General features: G+C 53.1%; 1 protein-coding gene across 3 annotated transcripts; it reads right to left on the bottom strand.

The window, feature by feature from the left end:
- Nucleotides 1-474: 474 nt before the first annotated feature.
- On the bottom strand, nucleotides 475-19406 carry sh2b1 (SH2B adaptor protein 1). Of its 3 annotated transcripts, XM_069188348.1 has the most exons (10): nucleotides 19315-19406; nucleotides 15464-16214; nucleotides 14824-14925; nucleotides 12855-12946; nucleotides 12674-12780; nucleotides 9455-9598; nucleotides 5279-5484; nucleotides 4548-4719; nucleotides 3713-3803; nucleotides 1821-1932 (listed from the first exon to the last, which is right to left on the bottom strand). In XM_069188348.1, exons 2-10 carry the CDS (start codon nucleotides 16130-16132, stop codon nucleotides 1911-1913), a joined length of 1605 nt encoding a protein of 534 aa, XP_069044449.1. In that variant the 5' UTR covers nucleotides 16133-16214; nucleotides 19315-19406; the 3' UTR covers nucleotides 1821-1910. The 3 variants fall into 3 exon arrangements, with proteins under 3 accessions (XP_069044448.1, XP_069044449.1, XP_069044450.1); XM_069188347.1 differs by lacking the exon at nucleotides 3713-3803 and having other exon boundaries at nucleotides 475-1932; XM_069188349.1 differs by lacking the exons at nucleotides 1821-1932; nucleotides 3713-3803; nucleotides 4548-4719 and adding an exon at nucleotides 4732-4865.
- Between the last annotated feature and the right edge of the window lie 15 nt (nucleotides 19407-19421).

The raw sequence follows: 19421 nt of genomic DNA, 5'->3' as shown, positions 1-19421 counted from the left end.
GTCCTCTCTCTCAGGTGAAGGAGTACTGGTTCTCCTCTCTCTCAGGTGAAGGAGTACTGGTTCTCCTCTCTCTCTCAGGTGAAGGAGTACTGGTTGTCCTCTCTCTCTCAGGTGAAGGAGTACTGGTTGTCCTCTCTCTCTCAGGTGAAGGAGTACTGGTTGTCCTCTCTCTCAGGTGAAGGAGTACTGGTTGTCCTCTCTCTCAGAAGAAGGAGTACTGGTTGTCCTCTCTCTCAGAAGAAGGAGTACTGGTTGTCCTCTCTCTCAGAAGAAGGAGTACTGGTTGTCCTCTCTCTCTCAGGTGAAGGAGTACTGGTTGTCCTCTCTCTCAGGTGAAGGAGTACTGGTTCTCCTCTCTCTCAGGTGAAGGAGTACTGGTTGTCCTCTCTCTCAGAAGAAGGAGTACTGGTTGTCCTCTCTCTCTCAGGTGAAGGAGTACTGGTTGTCCTCTCTCTCAGAAGAAGGAGTACTGGTTGTCCTCTCTCTCTCAGGTGAAGGAGTACTGGTTGTCCTCTCTCTCTCAGGTGAAGGAGTACTGGTTGTCCTCTCTCTCAGAAGAAGGTGTACTGGTTGTCCTCTCTCTCAGGTGAAGGAGTACTGGTTCTCCTCTCTCTCAGAAGAAGGTGTACTGGTTCTCCTCTCTCTCAGGTGAAGGAGTACTGGTTCTCCTCTCTCTCAGAAGAAGGAGTACTGGTTCTCCTCTCTCAGGTGAAGGAGTACTGGTTCTCCTCTCTCTCAGGTGAAGGAGTACTGGTTGTCCTCTCTCTCAGAAGAAGGAGTACTGGTTGTCCTCTCTCTCTCAGGTGAAGGAGTACTGGTTGTCCTCTCTCTCAGAAGAAGGAGTACTGGTTGTCCTCTCTCTCTCAGGTGAAGGAGTACTGGTTGTCCTCTCTCTCTCAGGTGAAGGAGTACTGGTTGTCCTCTCTCTCAGAAGAAGGTGTACTGGTTGTCCTCTCTCTCAGGTGAAGGAGTACTGGTTCTCCTCTCTCTCAGAAGAAGGTGTACTGGTTCTCCTCTCTCTCAGAAGAAGGAGTACTGGTTCTCCTCTCTCAGAAGAAGGAGTACTGGTTCTCCTCTCTCAGAAGAAGGAGTACTGGTTCTCCTCTCTCAGAAGAAGGAGTACTGGTTCTCCTCTCTCTCAGGTGAAGGAGTACTGGTTCTCCTCTCTCTCAGAAGAAGGAGTACTGGTTCTCCTCTCTCAGAAGAAGGAGTACTGGTTGTCCTCTCTCTCAGGTGAAGGAGTACTGGTTGTCCTCTCTCTCAGAAGAAGGAGTACTGGTTGTCCTCTCTCTCAGAAGAAGGAGTACTGGTTGTCCTCTCTCTCAGAAGAAGGAGTACTGGTTCTCCTCTCTCTCAGGTGAAGGAGTACTGGTTGTCCTCTCTCTCTCAGGTGAAGGAGTACTGGTTCTCCTCTCTCTCAGGTGAAGGAGTACTGGTTGTCCTCTCTCTCAGGTGAAGGAGTACTGGTTCTCCTCTCTCAGAAGAAGGAGTACTGGTTGTCCTCTCTCTCTCAGAAGAAGGAGTACTGGTTGTCCTCTCTCTCAGAAGAAGGAGTACTGGTTCTCCTCTCTCTCAGGTGAAGGAGTACTGGTTGTCCTCTCTCTCTCAGGTGAAGGAGTACTGGTTGTCCTCTCTCTCAGGTGAAGGAGTACTGGTTGTCCTCTCTCTCAGGTGAAGGAGTACTGGTTCTCCTCTCTCAGAAGAAGGAGTACTGGTTGTCCACAGCTCTGGCCCTCCCAGTCTCCCTGTCCTCGGTCTCCACGAGCTCCAGCTGCTGGGGCGCCGGGTCCCTCTCCCTCTCCTCGCACTCCTCCAGCGCGGCTGCGCGCTCCGGCTCGGTCCCACTCTCCTGCGGGGGGCTGGGAGGCGGGGGGCGGCCGGGGGGCAGGGGCGGCGGCACCAGGGGGGGGCTACGGGGTCTGCTGCTCAAGTCTGCAGGGGAGAGGAGAGAGAGGAGTGACTCCCAGGAAGGAGGGAGGGAGAGGAGAGAGGAGTGACTCCCAGGAAGGAGAGAGAGAGAGGAGAGAGGAGAGAGAGAGGAGTGACTCCCAGGAAGGAGAGAGAGAGAGGAGAGAGGAGAGAGAGAGGAGTGACTCCCAGGAAGGAGAGAGAGAGGAGAGAGGAGAGAGAGAGGGAGAGAGGAGAGAGGAGAAGAGAGAGGAGTGACTCCCAGGAAGGAGAGAGAGAGAGGAGAGAGGAGAGAGAGAGGGAGAGAGGAGAGAGGAGAGACTCCCAGGAAGGAGAGAGAGAGGAGAGAGGAGAGAGTGAGGGAGAGAGAGGAGTGACTCCCAGGAAGGAGAGAGAGAGGAGAGAGGAGAGAGAGAGGGAGAGAGAGGAGTGACTCCCAGGAAGGAGAGAGGAGAGAGAGAGGAGTGACTCCCAGGAAGGAGAGAGGAGAGAGAGAGGGAGAGAGAGGAGTGACTCCCAGGAAGGAGAGAGAGAGAGGAGAGAGGAGAGAGAAGAGAGGAAACACAGGGGAGAGAGAGGAGACACAGGGGAGAGAAGGGGGACAGGACGAGTGGATGAGATGGGTTCTCATGGCTGTCAGGAGCCCGGAGTGCAGGTCTGTGGGGGACGAGACTGTCCAGTGAGTGGACACTGGGCTCTGGCTGTGAGCCACTGCTGCTGACAGGTCAGGACTGCTGTCCACACCGAGCGCTGCTGGTACTGAGAATCCCCCTCTCCTCCTGCTCTCCCCTCTCCTGCTCTCCTGTCTCCTGTCTCCCCTCTCCTCCTGCTCTCCCCTCTCCTGCTCTCCTGTCTCCCCTCTCCTCCTGCTCTCCCCTCTCCCCTCTCCTGCTCTCCTGTCTCCCCTCTCCTCCTGCTCTCCTGTCTCCCCTCTCCTCCTGCTCTCCTGCTCTCCTGTCTCCCCTCTCCTCCTGCTCTCCTGCTCTCCTGTCTCCCCTCTCCTCCTGCTCTCTTCCTCTCCTGCTCTCTTCCTCTCCTGCTCTCTTCCTCTCCTGCTCTCTTCCTCTCCTGCTCTCTTCCTCTCCTGCTCTCTTCCTCTCCTGCTCTCTTCCTCTCCTGCTCTCCAGTCTCCCCTCTCCTCCTCTCCTCCTGCTCTCCCCTCTCCCCTCTCCCCTCTCCTCTCTCCTGCTCTCCTGCTCTCCAGTCTCCCCTCTCCTCCTGCTCTCCTGTCTCCCCTCTCCTCCTGCTCTCCTGCTCTCTTCCTCTCCTGCTCTCTTCCTCTCCTGCTCTCTTCCTCTCCTGCTCTCTTCCTCTCCTGCTCTCTTCCTCTCCTGCTCTCTTCCTCTCCTGCTCTCCAGTCTCCCCTCTCCTCCTGCTCTTCCTCTCCCCTCTCCTGCTCTCCTGTCTCCCCTCTCCTCCTGCTCTCCCTCTCCTGCTCTCCTGCTCTCTTCCTCTCCTGCTCTCTTCCTCTCCTGCTCTCTTCCTCTCCTGCTCTCTTCCTCTCCTGCTCTCCTGTCTCCCCTCTCCTCCTGCTCTCTTCCTCTCCTGCTCTCTTCCTCTCCTCTCTCCTCCTCTCCTCCTGCTCTCAATCGTCTTCCTCCTTCCCTCCCTCCTCCTCTCCTCCACACAGACCATGACACTCCACCCAGGAGCAGGAAATCCTGTCTCTCCTCTCCCCTCCCTCTCCCTCTCTCTCTCTCCTCCACACAGACCATGACACTACACCCAGGAACAGGAACTCCTGTCTCTCCTCTCCCCTCTTTCTCCCCTCCCCTCCTCTCTCTCTTTGGTCCGTCTCACTTACACACAGTCAGAGATGGGGGTTGATGGAGAGTCAGGGTGGCGCGGGGTGATGACATCACACACTGCGGGCCGGCTGCCTGACCTGTCCCGGCCTGCGGAGATGACCCAACGACAAACAACAACAAGACACCCAATCAGAGCCCAGAAATGCAGGGTGGAAGGGGTGGGGGGAGAAGCCGGGCAGGGCAGCCATTTTGAGTGAGGGCGGAGAGCACTCGGGGTGCGAGGGCTTATGTTTGTGAAATTCATGGAGGTGAAGACATAATGAACTGGGCACTGGATGAGAGGAAGAGAACAAAAAGGCTCAGGGTGGCCATGTTCAGTGAGGGCACTGTGCCTGCGTTCCAGTTTAAAAGTGAAACCAAACCAACATGGCGGCCATGTCTGGTAGGGGCACATGGAACATGATAAGGAACTGTGGAGGGGAAGCCATGTTAACTGAGGGCTCATTATATAAAGGTTGACTGGAAGCGAAGCTTGCCTGGAGCCATGCTGGATGAGGGCACAGTTCTGAAATGAGGTTAGGCCCGCAGGACAAGGACAGAGGCACTGCAATTAGCCATGCCCAGTCCAGCTAACCAGTGCACTGTAGTGGGAACAAACAAGGACAGGGGCAGCCACAAGGAAACCAGGGAGGAAAAACAGCAACAAAACACAGTGAAGCTGAAAGGTGGCCATGATGGATGAGGGCACAACCCCTGGCTCTCACGATGAAACTCCCAACAAGCCCCAGCTCTGTGGAAGCCATGTTATTTTGGGGCACGTGGTATTCGTGTGAAGTGAAGCCACGCGGCGGCCATGAGCAGTGAGGGCAGCCCCGCCCTGCTGGTCCTCACCTGGCTGTCTGTGGTTGGACACCACGAAGCTCACCAGCGTGACATCGCTGGCGCCCCCCGACTCCAGCGGAATGGGGTGAACCCGGAAGTGCTCCAGCATGTCGAAGATGGACTGGAACCACAGGTGCTGGACGCGGCACTGACCGTCCTCATTGAGGGACAGACGCAGGTGCTGAGAGAGACAGAGGGGTCAGAGAGTCGCTGGACACACACTGACCGTCCTCACTGAGGGACAGACGCAGGTGCTGAGAGACACAGAGGGGTCAGAGCGTCGCTGGACACACACTGACCGTCCTCACTGAGGGACAGACGCAGGTGCTGAGAGAGACAGAGGAAAACCACACTTGACACACTCACTTGGGGAGAGGACAGATACTGGACACACACACACACACCCCTTGGCCTTGCCCTGGAAGTTGAAGGTCAGGACGTACTCCCCCTGGACACACACACACACACACACACACACACACCTTGGCCTTGCCCTGGAAGTTGAAGGTCAGGACGTACTCCCCCTGGACACACACACACACACACACACACACACACACACACACACACACACACCTTGGCCTTGCCCTGGAAGTTGAAGGTCAGGACGTACTCCCCCTGGACACACACACACACACACACACACACACACACCTTGGCCTTGCCCTGGAAGTTGAAGGTCAGGACGTACTCCCCCTGGACACACACACACACACACACACACACACACACACACACACCTTGGCCTTGCCCTGGAAGTTGAAGGTCAGGACGTACTCCCCACGGCGCGTCTCGCTCTGCCGCACCAGGAAGACCCCGTGACAGCCTGCGCCCCCCGCCAGCACCAGCTGCGCCGCCTTCAGCCGAGACAGCGTCCCGTGGAACCAGGGACACTCAGACAGAGGGTGGTCCAGCACGTCCAGCGGCTCGGAGAACAGGAACGAGCCTGGACACAGACAGAGGGGTCACCCAGCGCAGAGAGAGACTGAGGGGTCACCCAGGGCAGAGAGACAGAGAGACAGAGAGACAGAGGGGTCACCCAGCGCAGAGAGAGACAGAGGGGTCACCCAGCGCAGAGAGAGACAGAGAGACAGAGGGGTCACCCAGCGCAGAGAGAGACAGAGAGACAGAGGGGTCACCCAGCGCAGAGAGAGACAGAGAGACAGAGAGACAGAGAGACAGAGAGACAGAGAGACAGAGAGACAGAGAGACAGAGAGACAGAGAGACAGAGAGAATGAGGGGTCACCCAGCGCCGAGAGAGACAGAGAGAATGAGGGGTCACCCAGCGCCGAGAGAGACAGAGAGACAGAGGGGTCACCCAGCGCCGAGAGAGACAGAGAGACAGAGAGACAGAGAGACAGAGGGGTCACCCAGCGCAGAGAGAGACAGAGAGACAGAGGGGTCACCCAGCGCCGAGAGAGACAGAGAGACAGAGAGACAGAGAGACAGAGAGACAGAGAGACAGAGAGACAGAGAGACAGAGAGACAGAGAGACAGAGAGACAGAGGGGTCACCCAGCGCAGAGAGAGACAGAGAGACAGAGGGGTCACCCAGCGCCGAGAGAGACAGAGAGACAGAGAGACAGAGAGACAGAGGGGTCACCCAGCGCAGAGAGAGACAGAGAGACAGAGGGGTCACCCAGCGCCGAGAGAGACAGAGAGACAGAGAGACAGAGGGGTCACCCAGCGCCCAGAGAGACAGAGAGACAGAGGGGTCACCCAGCGCCCAGAGAGACAGAGAGACAGAGAGACAGAGAGACAGAGAGACAGAGAGACAGAGAGACAGAGAGACAGAGAGGTCACCCAGCGCCGAGAGACAGAGAGACAGAGAGACAGAGGGGTCACCCAGCGCAGAGAGAGACAGAGAGACAGAGGGGTCACCCAGGGCAGAGAGAGACAGAGAGACAGAGGGGTCACCCAGCGCAGAGAGAGACAGAGAGACAGAGAGACAGAGAGACAGAGAGACAGAGAGACAGAGAGACAGAGGGGTCACCCAGCGCAGAGAGAGACAGACATAGAGGGGTCACCCAGCGCAGAGAGACAGAGAGACAGAGGGGTCACCCAGCGCAGAGAGAGACAGAGAGGGAATTCATCTGAACTGGCAGCCCAGTATGTGATCTCCTGCCCCAGCCTGAGGAACAGACAGTGAGCCCGTCTCTCAATAATAATAATACAGTGTGTGATCTCCTGTCCCAGCCTGAGGAACAGACAGTGAGCCCGTCTCTCAATAATAATAATACAGTGTGTGATCTCCTGTCCCAGCCTGAGGAACAGACAGTGAGCCTGTCTCTCAATAATAATAATACAGTGTGTGATCTCCTGTCCCAGCCTGAGGAATAGACAGTGAGCCCGTCTCTCAATAATAATAATAATACAGTGTGTGATCTTCTGTACCAGCCTGAGGAACAGACAGTGAGCCCGTCTCTCAATAATAATAATACAGTGTGTGATCTCCTGTCCCAGCCTGAGGAACAGACAGTGAGCCTGTCTCTCAATAATAATAATACAGTGTGTGACCTCCTGTCCCAGCCTGAGGAACAGACAGTGAGCCCGTCTCTCAATAATAATAATACAGTGTGTGATCTCCTGTCCCAGCCTGAGGAACAGACAGTGAGCCTGTCTCTCAATAATAATAATACAGTGTGTGATCTCCTGTCCCAGCCTGAGGAATAGACAGTGAGCCCGTCTCTCAATAATAATAATACAGTGTGTGATCTCCTGCCCCAGCCTGAGGAACAGACAGTGAGCCTGTCTCTCAATAATAATAATACAGTGTGTGATCTCCTGTCCCAGCCTGAGGAACAGACAGTGAGCCTGTCTCTCAATAATAATAATACAGTGTGTGATCTCCTGTCCCAGCCTGAGGAACAGACAGTGAGCCTGTCTCTCAATAATAATAATACAGTGTGTGATCTCCTGTCCCAGCCTGAGGAACAGACAGTGAGCCTGTCTCTCAATAATAATAACACAGTGTGTGATCTCCTGTCCCAGCCTGAGGAACAGTGAGCCTGTCTCTCAATAATAATAATACAGTGTGTGATCTCCTGTCCCAGCCTGAGGAACAGACAGTGAGCCCGTCTCTCAATAATAATAATACAGTGTGTGATCTCCTGTCCCAGCCTGAGGAACAGACAGTGAGCTCGTCTCTTAATAATAATAATACAGTGTGTGATCTCCTCTCCCAGCCTGAGGAATAGACAGTGAGCCCGTCTCTCAATAATAATAATACAGTGTGTGATCTCCTGTCCCAGCCTGAGGAACAGACAGTGAGCCCGTCTCTCAATAATAATAATACAGTGTGTGATCTCCTGTCCCAGCCTGAGGAACAGACAGTGAGCCTGTCTCTCAATAATAATAATACAGTGTGTGATCTCCTGTCCCAGCCTGAGGAACAGACAGTGAGCCTGTCTCTCAATAATAATAATACAGTGTGTGATCTCCTGTCCCAGCCTGAGGAACAGACAGTGAGCCTGTCTCTCAATAATAATAATAATACAGTGTGTGATCTCCTGTCCCAGCCTGAGGAACAGACAGTGAGCCTGTCTCTCGATAATAACAATACGGTGTGTGATCTCCTGTCCCAGCCTGAGGAACAGACAGTGAGCCTGTCTCTCAATAATAATAACACAGTGTGTGATCTCCTGTCCAAGCCTGAGGAACAGACAGTGAGCCCGTCTCTCAATAATAATAATACAGTGTGTGATCTCCTGTCCCAGCCTGAGGAACAGACAGTGAGCCCGTCTCTCAATAATAATAATACAGTGTGTGATCTCCTGTCCCAGCCTGAGGAACAGACAGTGAGTCTGTCTCTCAATAATAATAATACAGTGTGTGATCTCCTGTCCCAGCCTGAGGAATAGACAGTGAGCCCGTCTCTCAATAATAATAATACAGTGTGTGATCTCCTGTCCCAGCCTGAGGAACAGACAGTGAGCCCGTCTCTCAATAATAATAATACAGTGTGTGATCTCCTGTCCCAGCCTGAGGAACAGACAGTGAGTCTGTCTCTCAATAATAATAACACAGTGTGTGATCTCCTGTCCCAGCCTGAGGAACAGACAGTGAGCTTGTCTCTCAATAATAATAATACAGTGTGTGATCTCCTGTCCCAGCCTGAGGAACAGACAGTGAGCCTGTCTCTCAATAATAATAATACAGTGTGTGATCTCCTGTCCCAGCCTGAGGAACAGACAGTGAGCCTGTCTCTCAATAATAATAATACAGTGTGTGATCTCCTGTCCCAGCCTGAGGAACAGACAGTGAGCCTGTCTCTCAATAATAATAATAATACAGTGTGTGATCTCCTGTCCCAGCCTGAGGAACAGACAGTGAGCCTGTCTCTCAATAATAATAATACAGTGTGTGATCTCCTGTCCCAGCCTGAGGAACAGACAGTGAGTCTGTCTCTCAATAATAATAATACAGTGTGTGATCTCCTGTCCCAGCCTGAGGAACAGACAGTGAGCCTGTCTCTCAATAATAATAATACAGTGTGTGATCTCCTGTCCCAGCCTGAGGAACAGACAGTGAGCCTGTCTCTCAATAATAATAATACAGTGTGTGATCTCCTGTCCCAGCCTGAGGAACAGACAGTGAGCCTGTCTCTCAATAATAATAATACAGGTGTGATCTCCTGTCCCAGCCTGAGGAACAGACAGTGAGCCCGTCTCTCAATAATAATAATACAGTGTGTGATCTCCTGTCCCAGCCTGAGGAACAGTGAGCCTGTCTCTCAATAATAATAATACAGTGTGTGATCTCCTGTCCCAGCCTGAGGAACAGACAGTGAGCCCGTCTCTCAATAATAATAATACAGTGTGTGATCTCCTGTCCCAGCCTGAGGAACAGACAGTGAGCCTGTCTCTCAATAATAATAATACAGTGTGTGATCTCCAGTGTGTGTAGTGTTACCACACCTGTACCATCTGGAGTCTCTGCAAAGGGAGTCCCAAGGCTAGCCCCACCCCTGCCATCCGATTCGTCCACTGGAGCACGGGGCGGGAGTTCAGGAGGGCGGAGCTCTGACAGGGAGGAGGAGTCACCCAGGCCACCATAACACACTGCAACAGCACAGACAACACCCATTACTACACACACAACACACCGCAACAGCACAGACAACACCCATCACTACACACACAACACACCGCAACAGCACAGACAACACCCATTACTACACACAACACACTGCAACCATTACTACACACAACACACCGCAACAGCACAGACAACACCCATTACTACACACACAACACACTGCAACAGCAAAGACAACACCCATCACTACACACACAACACACCGCAACAGCAAAGACAACACCCATCACTACACACACAACACACCGCAACAGCACAGACAACACCCATCACTACACACACAACACACCGCAACAGCACAGACAACACCCATCACTACACACACAACACACCGCAACAGCACAGACAACACCCATCACTACACACACAACACACCGCAACAGCACAGACAACACCCATTACTACACACACAACACACCACAACAGCACAGACAACACCCATTACTACACACACAACACACCGCAACAGCGCAGACAACACCCATCACTACACACACAACACACCGCAACAGCGCAGACAACACCCATCACTACACACACAACACACCGCAACAGCGCAGACAACACCCATCACTACACACACAACACACCGCAACAGCACAGACAACACCCATTACTACACACACAACACACCGCAACAGCACAGACAACACCCATCACTACACACACAACACACTGTGCCATTAACCAACACAACCAACACAAACACACAACACACTGCCAGTGTGATCATCACACCATCCATTAACCAACACAACCGACACACAATCACACAACGCACTGCCAGTGTGATCATCACACCATCCATTAACCAACACAACCGACACACAATCACACAACGCACTGCCAGTGTGATCATCACACCATCCATTAACCAACACAACCGACACACAATCACACAACGCACTGCCAGTGTGATCATCACACCATCCCTTAACCAACACAACCGACACACAATCACACAACGCACTGCCAGTGTGATCATCACACCATCCCTTAACCAACACAACCGACACACAATCACACAACACACTGCCAGTGTGATCATCACACCATCTGTTAACCAACACAACCGACACACAATCACACAACACACTGCCAGTGTGATCATCACACCATGCATTAACCAACACAACCGACACACAATCACACAACGCACTGCCAGTGTGATCATCACACCATCCGTTAACCAACACAACTGACACACAATCACACAACGCACTGCCAGTGTGATCATCACACCATCCATGAACCAACACAACCGACACACAATCACACAACACACTGCCAGTGTGATCATCACACCATCCGTTAACCAACACAACCGACACACAATCACACAACACACTGCCAGTGTGATCATCACACCATCTGTTAACCAACACAACCGACACACAATCACACAACACACTGCCAGTGTGATCATCACACCATCCGTTAACCAACACAACCGACACACAATCACACAACACACTGCCAGTGTGATCATCACACCATCCGTTAACCAACACAACCGACACACAATCACACAACACACTGCCAGTGTGATCATCACACCATCCGTTAACCAACACAACCGACACACAATCACACAACACACTGCCAGTGTGATCATCACACCATCCATGAACCAACACAACTGACACACAATCACACAACACACTGCCAGTGTGATCATCACACCATCCGTTAACCAACACAACCGACACACAATCACACAACGCACTGCCAGTGTGATCATCACACCATCCGTTAACCAACACAACCGACACACAATCACACAACGCACTGCCAGTGTGATCATCACACCATCCGTTAACCAACACAACCGACACACAATCACACAACGCACTGCCAGTGTGATCATCACACCATCCGTTAACCAACACAACCGACACACAATCACACAACGCACTGCCAGTGTGATCATCACACCATCCGTTAACCAACACAACCGACACACAATCACACAACGCACTGCCAGTGTGATCATCACACCATCCGTTAACCAACACAACCGACACACAATCACACAACACACTGCCAGTGTGATCATCACACCATCCGTTAACCAACACAACCGACACACAATCACACAACACACTGCCAGTGTGATCATCACACCATCCGTTAACCAACACAACCGACACACAATCACACAACACACTGCCAGTGTGATCATCACACCATCCGTTAACCAACACAACCGACACACAATCACACAACGCACTGCCAGTGTGATCATCACACCATCCGTTAACCAACACAACCGACACACAATCACACAACGCACTGCCAGTGTGATCATCACACCATCCGTTAACCAACACAACCGACACACAATCACACAACACACTGCCAGTGTGATCATCACACCATCCATGAACCAACACAACTGACACACAATCACACAACACACTGCCAGTGTGATCATCACACCATCCGTTAACCAACACAACCGACACACAATCACACAACGCACTGCCAGTGTGATCATCACACCATCCGTTAACCAACACAACCGACACACAATCACACAACACACTGCCAGTGTGATCATCACACCATCCGTTAACCAACACAACCGACACACAATCACACAACACACTGCCAGTGTGATCATCACACCATCCGTTAACCAACACAACCGACACACAATCACACAACACACTGCCAGTGTGATCATCACACCATCCGTTAACCAACACAACCGACACACAATCACACAACGCACTGCCAGTGTGATCATCACACCATCCGTTAACCAACACAACCGACACACAATCACACAACGCACTGCCAGTGTGATCATCACACCATCCGTTAACCAACACAACCGACACACAATCACACAACGCACTGCCAGTGTGATCATCACACCATCCGTTAACCAACACAACCGACACACAATCACACAACGCACTGCCAGTGTGATCACGATCCATTGACCACTCAGCGCAGTCCCAGCAGCCCCCACAGGGGCGACACTAACAGCCGGCACGTTGACCCCTGACCCCTGACCCCTGACCCCTGCTGACCTTGCGAGAGCCGGTCGTTGAACTCGGAGGACACGGGCGTCAGGCTGCCGGACAGGGGCGCCTCTGGCTGACCCCCGCCGGACAGGTCTCCGGGCTCGTCCGGGTCACTGGGGAGAGGTGGGAGCGGTCAGTCCCGTCGCCCGCGGTCACGGCCCCACCACCCCACTGCCCCGCCACTGACCTCAGACTCATGCAGCTCCTGATGTCACACAGCCACGCCCTCATCTGGACAGAGTCACTGGTCTCCACCACATACTGGACACCACCCTCGACCTGAGAGAGAGGGGTTAATACACACCCTGACTGGACACTCCAGTACAGTAACACTGCACTGAGAGAGAGAGAGAGGGGTTAATACACACCCTGACTGGACACTCCAGTACATTAACACTGCACTGAGAGAGAGAGGGGTTAATACACACACCCTGACTGGACACTCCAGTACATTAACACTGCACTGAGAGAGAGGGGTTAATACAGACACACTGACTGGACACTCCAGTACATTAACACTGCACTGAGAGAGAGAGAGGGGTTAATACAGACACACTGACTGGACACTCCAGTACATTAACACTGCACTGAGAGAGAGAGAGGGGTTAATACACACACCCTGACTGGACACTCCAGTACATTAACACTGCACTGAGAGAGAGAGGGGTTCATACACACACACTGACTGGACACTCCAGTACATTAACACTGCACTGAGAGAGAGAGAGAGGGGTTAATACAGACACCCTGACTGGACACTCCAGTACATTAACACTGCACTGAGAGAGAGAGGGGTTAATACACACCCTGACTGGACACTCCAGTACATTAACACTGCACTGAGAGAGAGAGGGGTTCATACACACACAGTGACTGGACACTCCAGTACATTAACACTGCACTGAGAGAGAGAGAGGGGGGTTAATACAGACACACTGACTGGACACTCCAGTACATTAACACTGCACTGAGAGAGAGAGGGGTTCATACACACACAGTGACTGGACACTCCAGTACATTAACACTGCACTGAGAGAGAGAGAGGGGGGTTAATACAGACACACTGACTGGACACTCCAGTACATTAACACTGCACTGAGAGAGAGAGGGGTTCATACACACACACTGACTGGACACTCCAGTACATTAACACTGCACTGAGAGAGAGAGGGGTTCATACAGACACACTGACTGGACACTCCAGTACATTAACACTGCACTGAGAGAGAGAGGGGTTAATACAGACACACTGACTGGACACTCCAGTACATTAACACTGCACTGAGAGAGAGAGGGGTTAATACAGACACACTGACTGGACACTCCAGTACATTAACACTGCACTGAGAGAGAGAGGGGTTAATACAGACACACTGACTGGACACTCCAGTACATTAACACTGCACTGAGAGAGAGGGGTTAATACAGACACACTGACTGGACACTCCAGTACATTAACACTGCACTGAGAGAGAGGGGTTAATACAGACACACTGACTGGACACTCCAGTACATTAACACTGCACTGAGAGAGAGGGGGGTTAATACACACACACTGAATGGACACTCCAGTACATTAACACTGCACTGAGAGAGAGAGAGGGGGGTTAATACACACACACACTGACTGGACACTCCAGTATATTAACACTGCACTGAGAGAGAGAGGGGTTAATACACACCCTGACTGGACACTCCAGTACATTAACACTGCACTGAGAGAGAGAGGGGTTAATACAGACACACTGACTGGACACTCCAGTACATTAACACTGCACTGAGAGAGAGAGGGGTTAATACACACCCTGACTGGACACTCCAGTACATTAACACTGCACTGAGAGAGAGAGGGGTTAATACAGACACACTGACTGGACACTCCAGTACATTAACACTGCACTGAGAGAGAGAGGGGTTAATACAGACACACTGACTGGACACTCCAGTACATTAACACTGCACTGAGAGAGAGAGGGGTTCATACAGACACACTGACTGGACACTCCAGTACATTAACACTGCACTGAGAGAGAGAGGGGGGTTAATACACACACACTGACTGGACACTCCAGTACATTAACACTGCACTGAGAGAGAGAGAGAGAGAGGGGTTCATACAGACACACTGAGAGAGAGAGGGGTTAGTACACACTCACCTGCAGCAGGAAGGTGTTCTCCTTGTCAGGCATCTCCAGCACTGTGGTGCTCCTGGCGTCCAGGATGGAGGAGCATGGGATAGCCAGCCTGGGCTTGGAGGACTACAGAGAGAGTGAGAGAATAGTCACTCCACACGTCAGCTTTCCTCTCCTCCTCTCCCTCACCTTGGGCGGGATGAAGAACTCCAGCAGGTGCTCCTCTCCCTCTCCTCTTCCCTCTCCTCTTCCCTCTCCTCTCCCCCTCTCCCCTCTCCTCCTCCTCTCCCTCACCTTGGGCGGGATGAAGAACTCCAGCAGGTGCTCCTCTCCCTCTCCTCTTCCCTCTCCTCTCTCCTCCTCCTCTCCCTCACCTTGGGCAGGATGAAGAACTGCAGCAGGTGCTCCTCTCCTCTCCCCTCTCCCCTCTCCTCCTTTCCCTCTCTCCCCTCTCCTCCTCCTCTCCCTCACCTTGGGCAGGATGAAGAACTGCAGCAGGTGCTCCTCTCCTCCTCCTCTCCCCTCTCCTCCTCTCCCTCTCTCCTCTCTCCTCTCTCCGCCTCCTCTCCCCTCTCCTCTCCTCCTCCTCTCCCCTCTCCTCCTCTCCCTCTCTCCCCTCTCCTCCTCTCCCTCTCTCCCCTCTCCTCCTCCTCCTCTCCCTCACCTTTGGCGGGATGAAGAACTCCAGCAGGTGCTCCTCTCCTCCTCCTCCTCCTCCCTCGGTCAGCGCGAGGCGACACTTCTGCCAGCGGGCGGCGGGGGTGCGCGGGGGGCCGGGGGCCGCGTGCGAGCGCAGGCGGGCGGGGCCGTCCCGCAGGGTCCTGGGCGGGGGGCCGGGGGCCGGGGGGGCCGCGCGGCCCAGGCTCAGGCCCAGGCGCTCCAGCCGCTGGCTCCAGCGCTCGGCCTCGCCGGCGGGGGCCCCTGGGGGCCCCGGGGGCCCGGGGGGCCCGCGCCAGTGCAGGATGCCCCTCACGCTGCGCCCCACGCTGCGCAGGGAGAAGCGCTTCCTCAGCTTGCTCTTGGGGTGCCCGTTGCCCCGCGGCGCGGCGCCGCCCCCCGCGCCCCCCTCCGAGGAGGCGCAGGAGGAGGAGGAGGAGGAGGGCGGCCCCAGCTCGCGCTCGAAGTGGCGGGCGAAGCGCTCGGCGAACAGCCGGCCGCAGGCGGCGGCGGTGTCGGGCGCGGGGGGCCGCGGCTGCTCGCGCAGGAAGGCGCGCACGTGGCGGGCGAAGTCGGCGGCCGCGGCCCGCGCGTGGAGCTCGCAGAACTCGGCCCAGCCGGGCGGCGCGGGCGAGGGGGGGCGGCCCCCCGCGCCGGGCAGCACCGAGCCGTTCATGGGCGAGGGGGGGGGCGGGGCGACCTCTTCCGTCCTCTCAGGGGGCCGTCAGAACCCCGAGACCCCAAGAGCCGCCGGAACTCTGAACGGATGGAGAACAACAACAGTGTGAGTGTGTGTGTGTGTGAGAGTCTGTGTGTGTGTGTGTGTGTCTATACAGTGAGTCTGTACTCCAGGGGTGTGTGTGTGTCTCTATACAGTGAGTCTGTACTCCAGGTGTGTGTGTGTGTCTGTACAGTGAGTCTGTACTCCAGGTGTGTGTGTGTGTCTATACAGTGAGTCTGTACTCCAGGTGTGTGTGTCTATACAGTGTGTCTGTACTCCAGGTGTGTGTGTGTGTCTATACAGTGAGTCTGTACTCCAGGTGTGTGTGTGTGTGTCTATACAGTGAGTCTGTACTCCAGGTGTGTGTGTGTGTGTCTATACAGTGAGTCTGTACTCCAGGTGTGTGTGTGTGTGTCTATACAGTGAGTCTGTACTCCAGGTGTGTGTGTGTGTGTCTATACAGTGAGTCTGTACTCCAGGTGTGTGTGTGTGTGTCTATACAGTGAGTCTGTACTCCAGGTGTGTGTGTGTGTGTCTATACAGTGAGTCTGTACTCCAGGTGTGTGTGTGTGTGTCTATACAGTGAGTCTGTACTCCAGGTGTGTGTGTGTGTGTCTATACAGTGAGTCTGTACTCCAGGTGTGTGTGTGTGTGTCTATACAGTGAGTCTGTACTCCAGGTGTGTGTGTGTGTGTGTGTGTGTGTGTGTGTGTGTGTGTGTCTATACAGTGAGTCTGTACTCCAGGTGTGTGTGTGTCTATACAGTGAGTCTGTACTCCAGGGGTGTGTGTGTGTCTATACAGTGAGTCTGTACTCCAGGTGTGTGTGTGTCTATACAGTGAGTCTGTACTCCAGGGGTGTGTGTGTGTCTATACAGTGAGTCTGTACTCCAGGGGTGTGTGTGTGTGTGTCTATACAGTGAGTCTGTACTCCAGGGGTGTGTGTGTGTGTGTGTCTATACAGTGAGTCTGTACTCCAGGGGTGTGTGTGTGTCTATACAGTGAGTCTGTACTCCAGGTGTGTGTGTGTGTCTATACAGTGAGTCTGTACTCCAGGTGTGTGTGTGTGTGTGTGTGTGTGTGTGTGTGTGTGTCTGTACAGTGAGTCTGTACTCCAGGTGTGTGTGTGTCTATACAGTGAGTCTGTACTCTAGGTGTGTGTCTGTCTCTATACAGTGAGTCTGGACTCCAGGTGTGTGTCTGTCTCTATACAGTGAGTCTGGACTCCAGGTGTGTGTCTGTCTCTATACAGTGAGTCTGGACTCCAGGTGTGTGTGTGTCTATACAGTGAGTCTGTACTCCAGGTGTGTGTGTGTGTGTGTGTGTCTGTACAGTGAGTCTGTACTCCAGGTGTGTGTGTGTGTGTGTCTATACAGTGAGTCTGTACTCCAGGTGTGTGTGTGTCTATACAGTGAGTCTGTACTCCAGGTGTGTGTGTGTGTCTATACAGTGAGTCTGTACTGCAGTTGTGTGTATCATACACAGTAAAAAACAGTCTAGTACAGAGGAGCCCTGAGAGCATAGAGATTGTGGTAAAATCACAGTACAGTGCATTAAAGCATAGAGACTGCAGTACAATCACAGCACCCAGATGTGATAGAGTCACAGCACACAGACGTGGTCAAGTCACAGTACAGTGCAGTAAGGCACAGAGAGATTGTGGTAAAGACACAGCACACAGATGTGGTCAAATCAAAGCAATGTGGTAAAATCAGTAAAGTCACAGCACACAGGTGTGGTAAAGTCACAGCACACAGGAGTGGTAGAGTCACAAGCACACAGGAGTGGTAGAGTCACAAGCACACAGGAGTGGTAGAGTCACAAGCACACAGGAGTGGTAGAGGCACAAGCACACAGGAGTGGTAGGGTCACAGCACACAGGAGTGGTAGAGGCACAAGCACACAGGAGTGGTAGAGGCACAAGCACACAGGAGTGGTAGAGGCACAAGCACACAGCTGTGGTAAAAACACAGTACAGTACAGTAAGGCACAGAGACACACACATGGTAAAATAACAGCACACGGTTGTGATAAAATCGCAGCACACTGATGTGGTAGAGTCACCACACACAGATGTGATCGAGTCAGGTAGGATCACAGCACACAGGTGGTCCAGTCACAGTACAGTGGAATTAGGAAGAGAGAGATTACTGTAAAATCACAGCACAGTGCAGCAAGGCATGGAGAGACTGTGGTACAGTCACACCACACAAACGTGGTAAAGTCACAGCACACAGGCATGATAAAGTGACAACACACAGATGTAGTAAAGTCACAGCACACAGCTGTGGTAGAGTCACAAGCACACAGATGTGGTAAAGTGTAGAGTCACAACACACAGGTGTGGTAAAGTCGCAGTACACAGGTGTGATAAAGTGTAGAGTCATAACACACAGGTGTGGTAAAGTCTCAGCACAGAGATGTGGTAAAGTCACAAGCACACAGATGCAGTAATGTGGCAGCGCACAGATGTGGTAGAGTCACAACACACAGGTGTGATAGAGTCGCAGTACACAGGTGTAATAAAGTGTAGAGTCCCAGCACACAGGTGTGACAGAGTAACAGCACAGACATGCTGTGAAGTCACAAGCACACAGGTGTGGTAAAGTGACAGCACACAGGTGTGATAGAGTCACAGCACACAGGTGTGATAAAGTGTAGAGTCACAGCACAGACATGCTGTGAAGTCACAAGCACACAGATGTGGTAAAGTCGCAGCACACAGGTGTGATAAGTCACAAGCACACACAGGTGTGATAAAGTCGCAGCACACAGGTGTCATAAAGTAACAGCACACAGGTGTGATAAGTCACAAGCACACACAGGTGTGATAAGTCACAAGCACACACAGGTGTGATAAGTCACAAGCACACACAGGTGTCATAAAGTAACAGCACACAGGTGTGATAAGTCACAAGCACACAGGTGTGTAAGTCACAAGCACATTGGGTGTGATAAGTCACAAGCACACAGGTGTGTAAGTCACAAGCACACAGGTGTGATAAGTCACAAGCACACAGGTGTGTAAGTCACAAGCACACAGGTGTGATAAGTCACGAGCACACAGGTGTGATAAGTCACGAGCACACAGGTGTGCTCTCTGCAACACAGAGGTTTTCCTGCACGAGCCGATCTCACCTGCCGCGCGGCGCCATGGTCTGCGCTCCTGCCCCGGAGACGGACGGGTCCCCTCGCGGACGGTGACGACACCAGCCGACGTGTCGACCCGGACCCGGATCCGCCGG

The sequence above is a fragment of the Lepisosteus oculatus genome, chromosome 4 (genome assembly GCF_040954835.1).
Source record: "Lepisosteus oculatus isolate fLepOcu1 chromosome 4, fLepOcu1.hap2, whole genome shotgun sequence".
Lineage (NCBI taxonomy): Eukaryota > Metazoa > Chordata > Actinopteri > Semionotiformes > Lepisosteidae > Lepisosteus > Lepisosteus oculatus.
Note: the sequence above shows the minus strand (reverse complement) of the source record. Positions and strands in the feature narration are given on the sequence as shown.

Excerpts from the sequence above, each read along its gene's own strand:
- sh2b1 (XM_069188347.1), bottom strand. The coding sequence starts at position 16,132 with ATGAACGGCTCGGTGCTGCCCGGCGCGGGGGGCCGCCCCCCCTCGCCC. Across the intron at positions 12,947-14,823 it reads AGAACACCTTCCTGCTGCAG|GTCGAGGGTGGTGTCCAGTA; the intron begins GTGAGTGTGTAC and ends CCTCTCTCTCAG. Across the intron at positions 4,720-5,278 it reads ACTTCCAGGGCAAGGCCAAG|CACCTGCGTCTGTCCCTCAA; the intron begins GTGTGTGTGTGT and ends TGTCTCTCTCAG.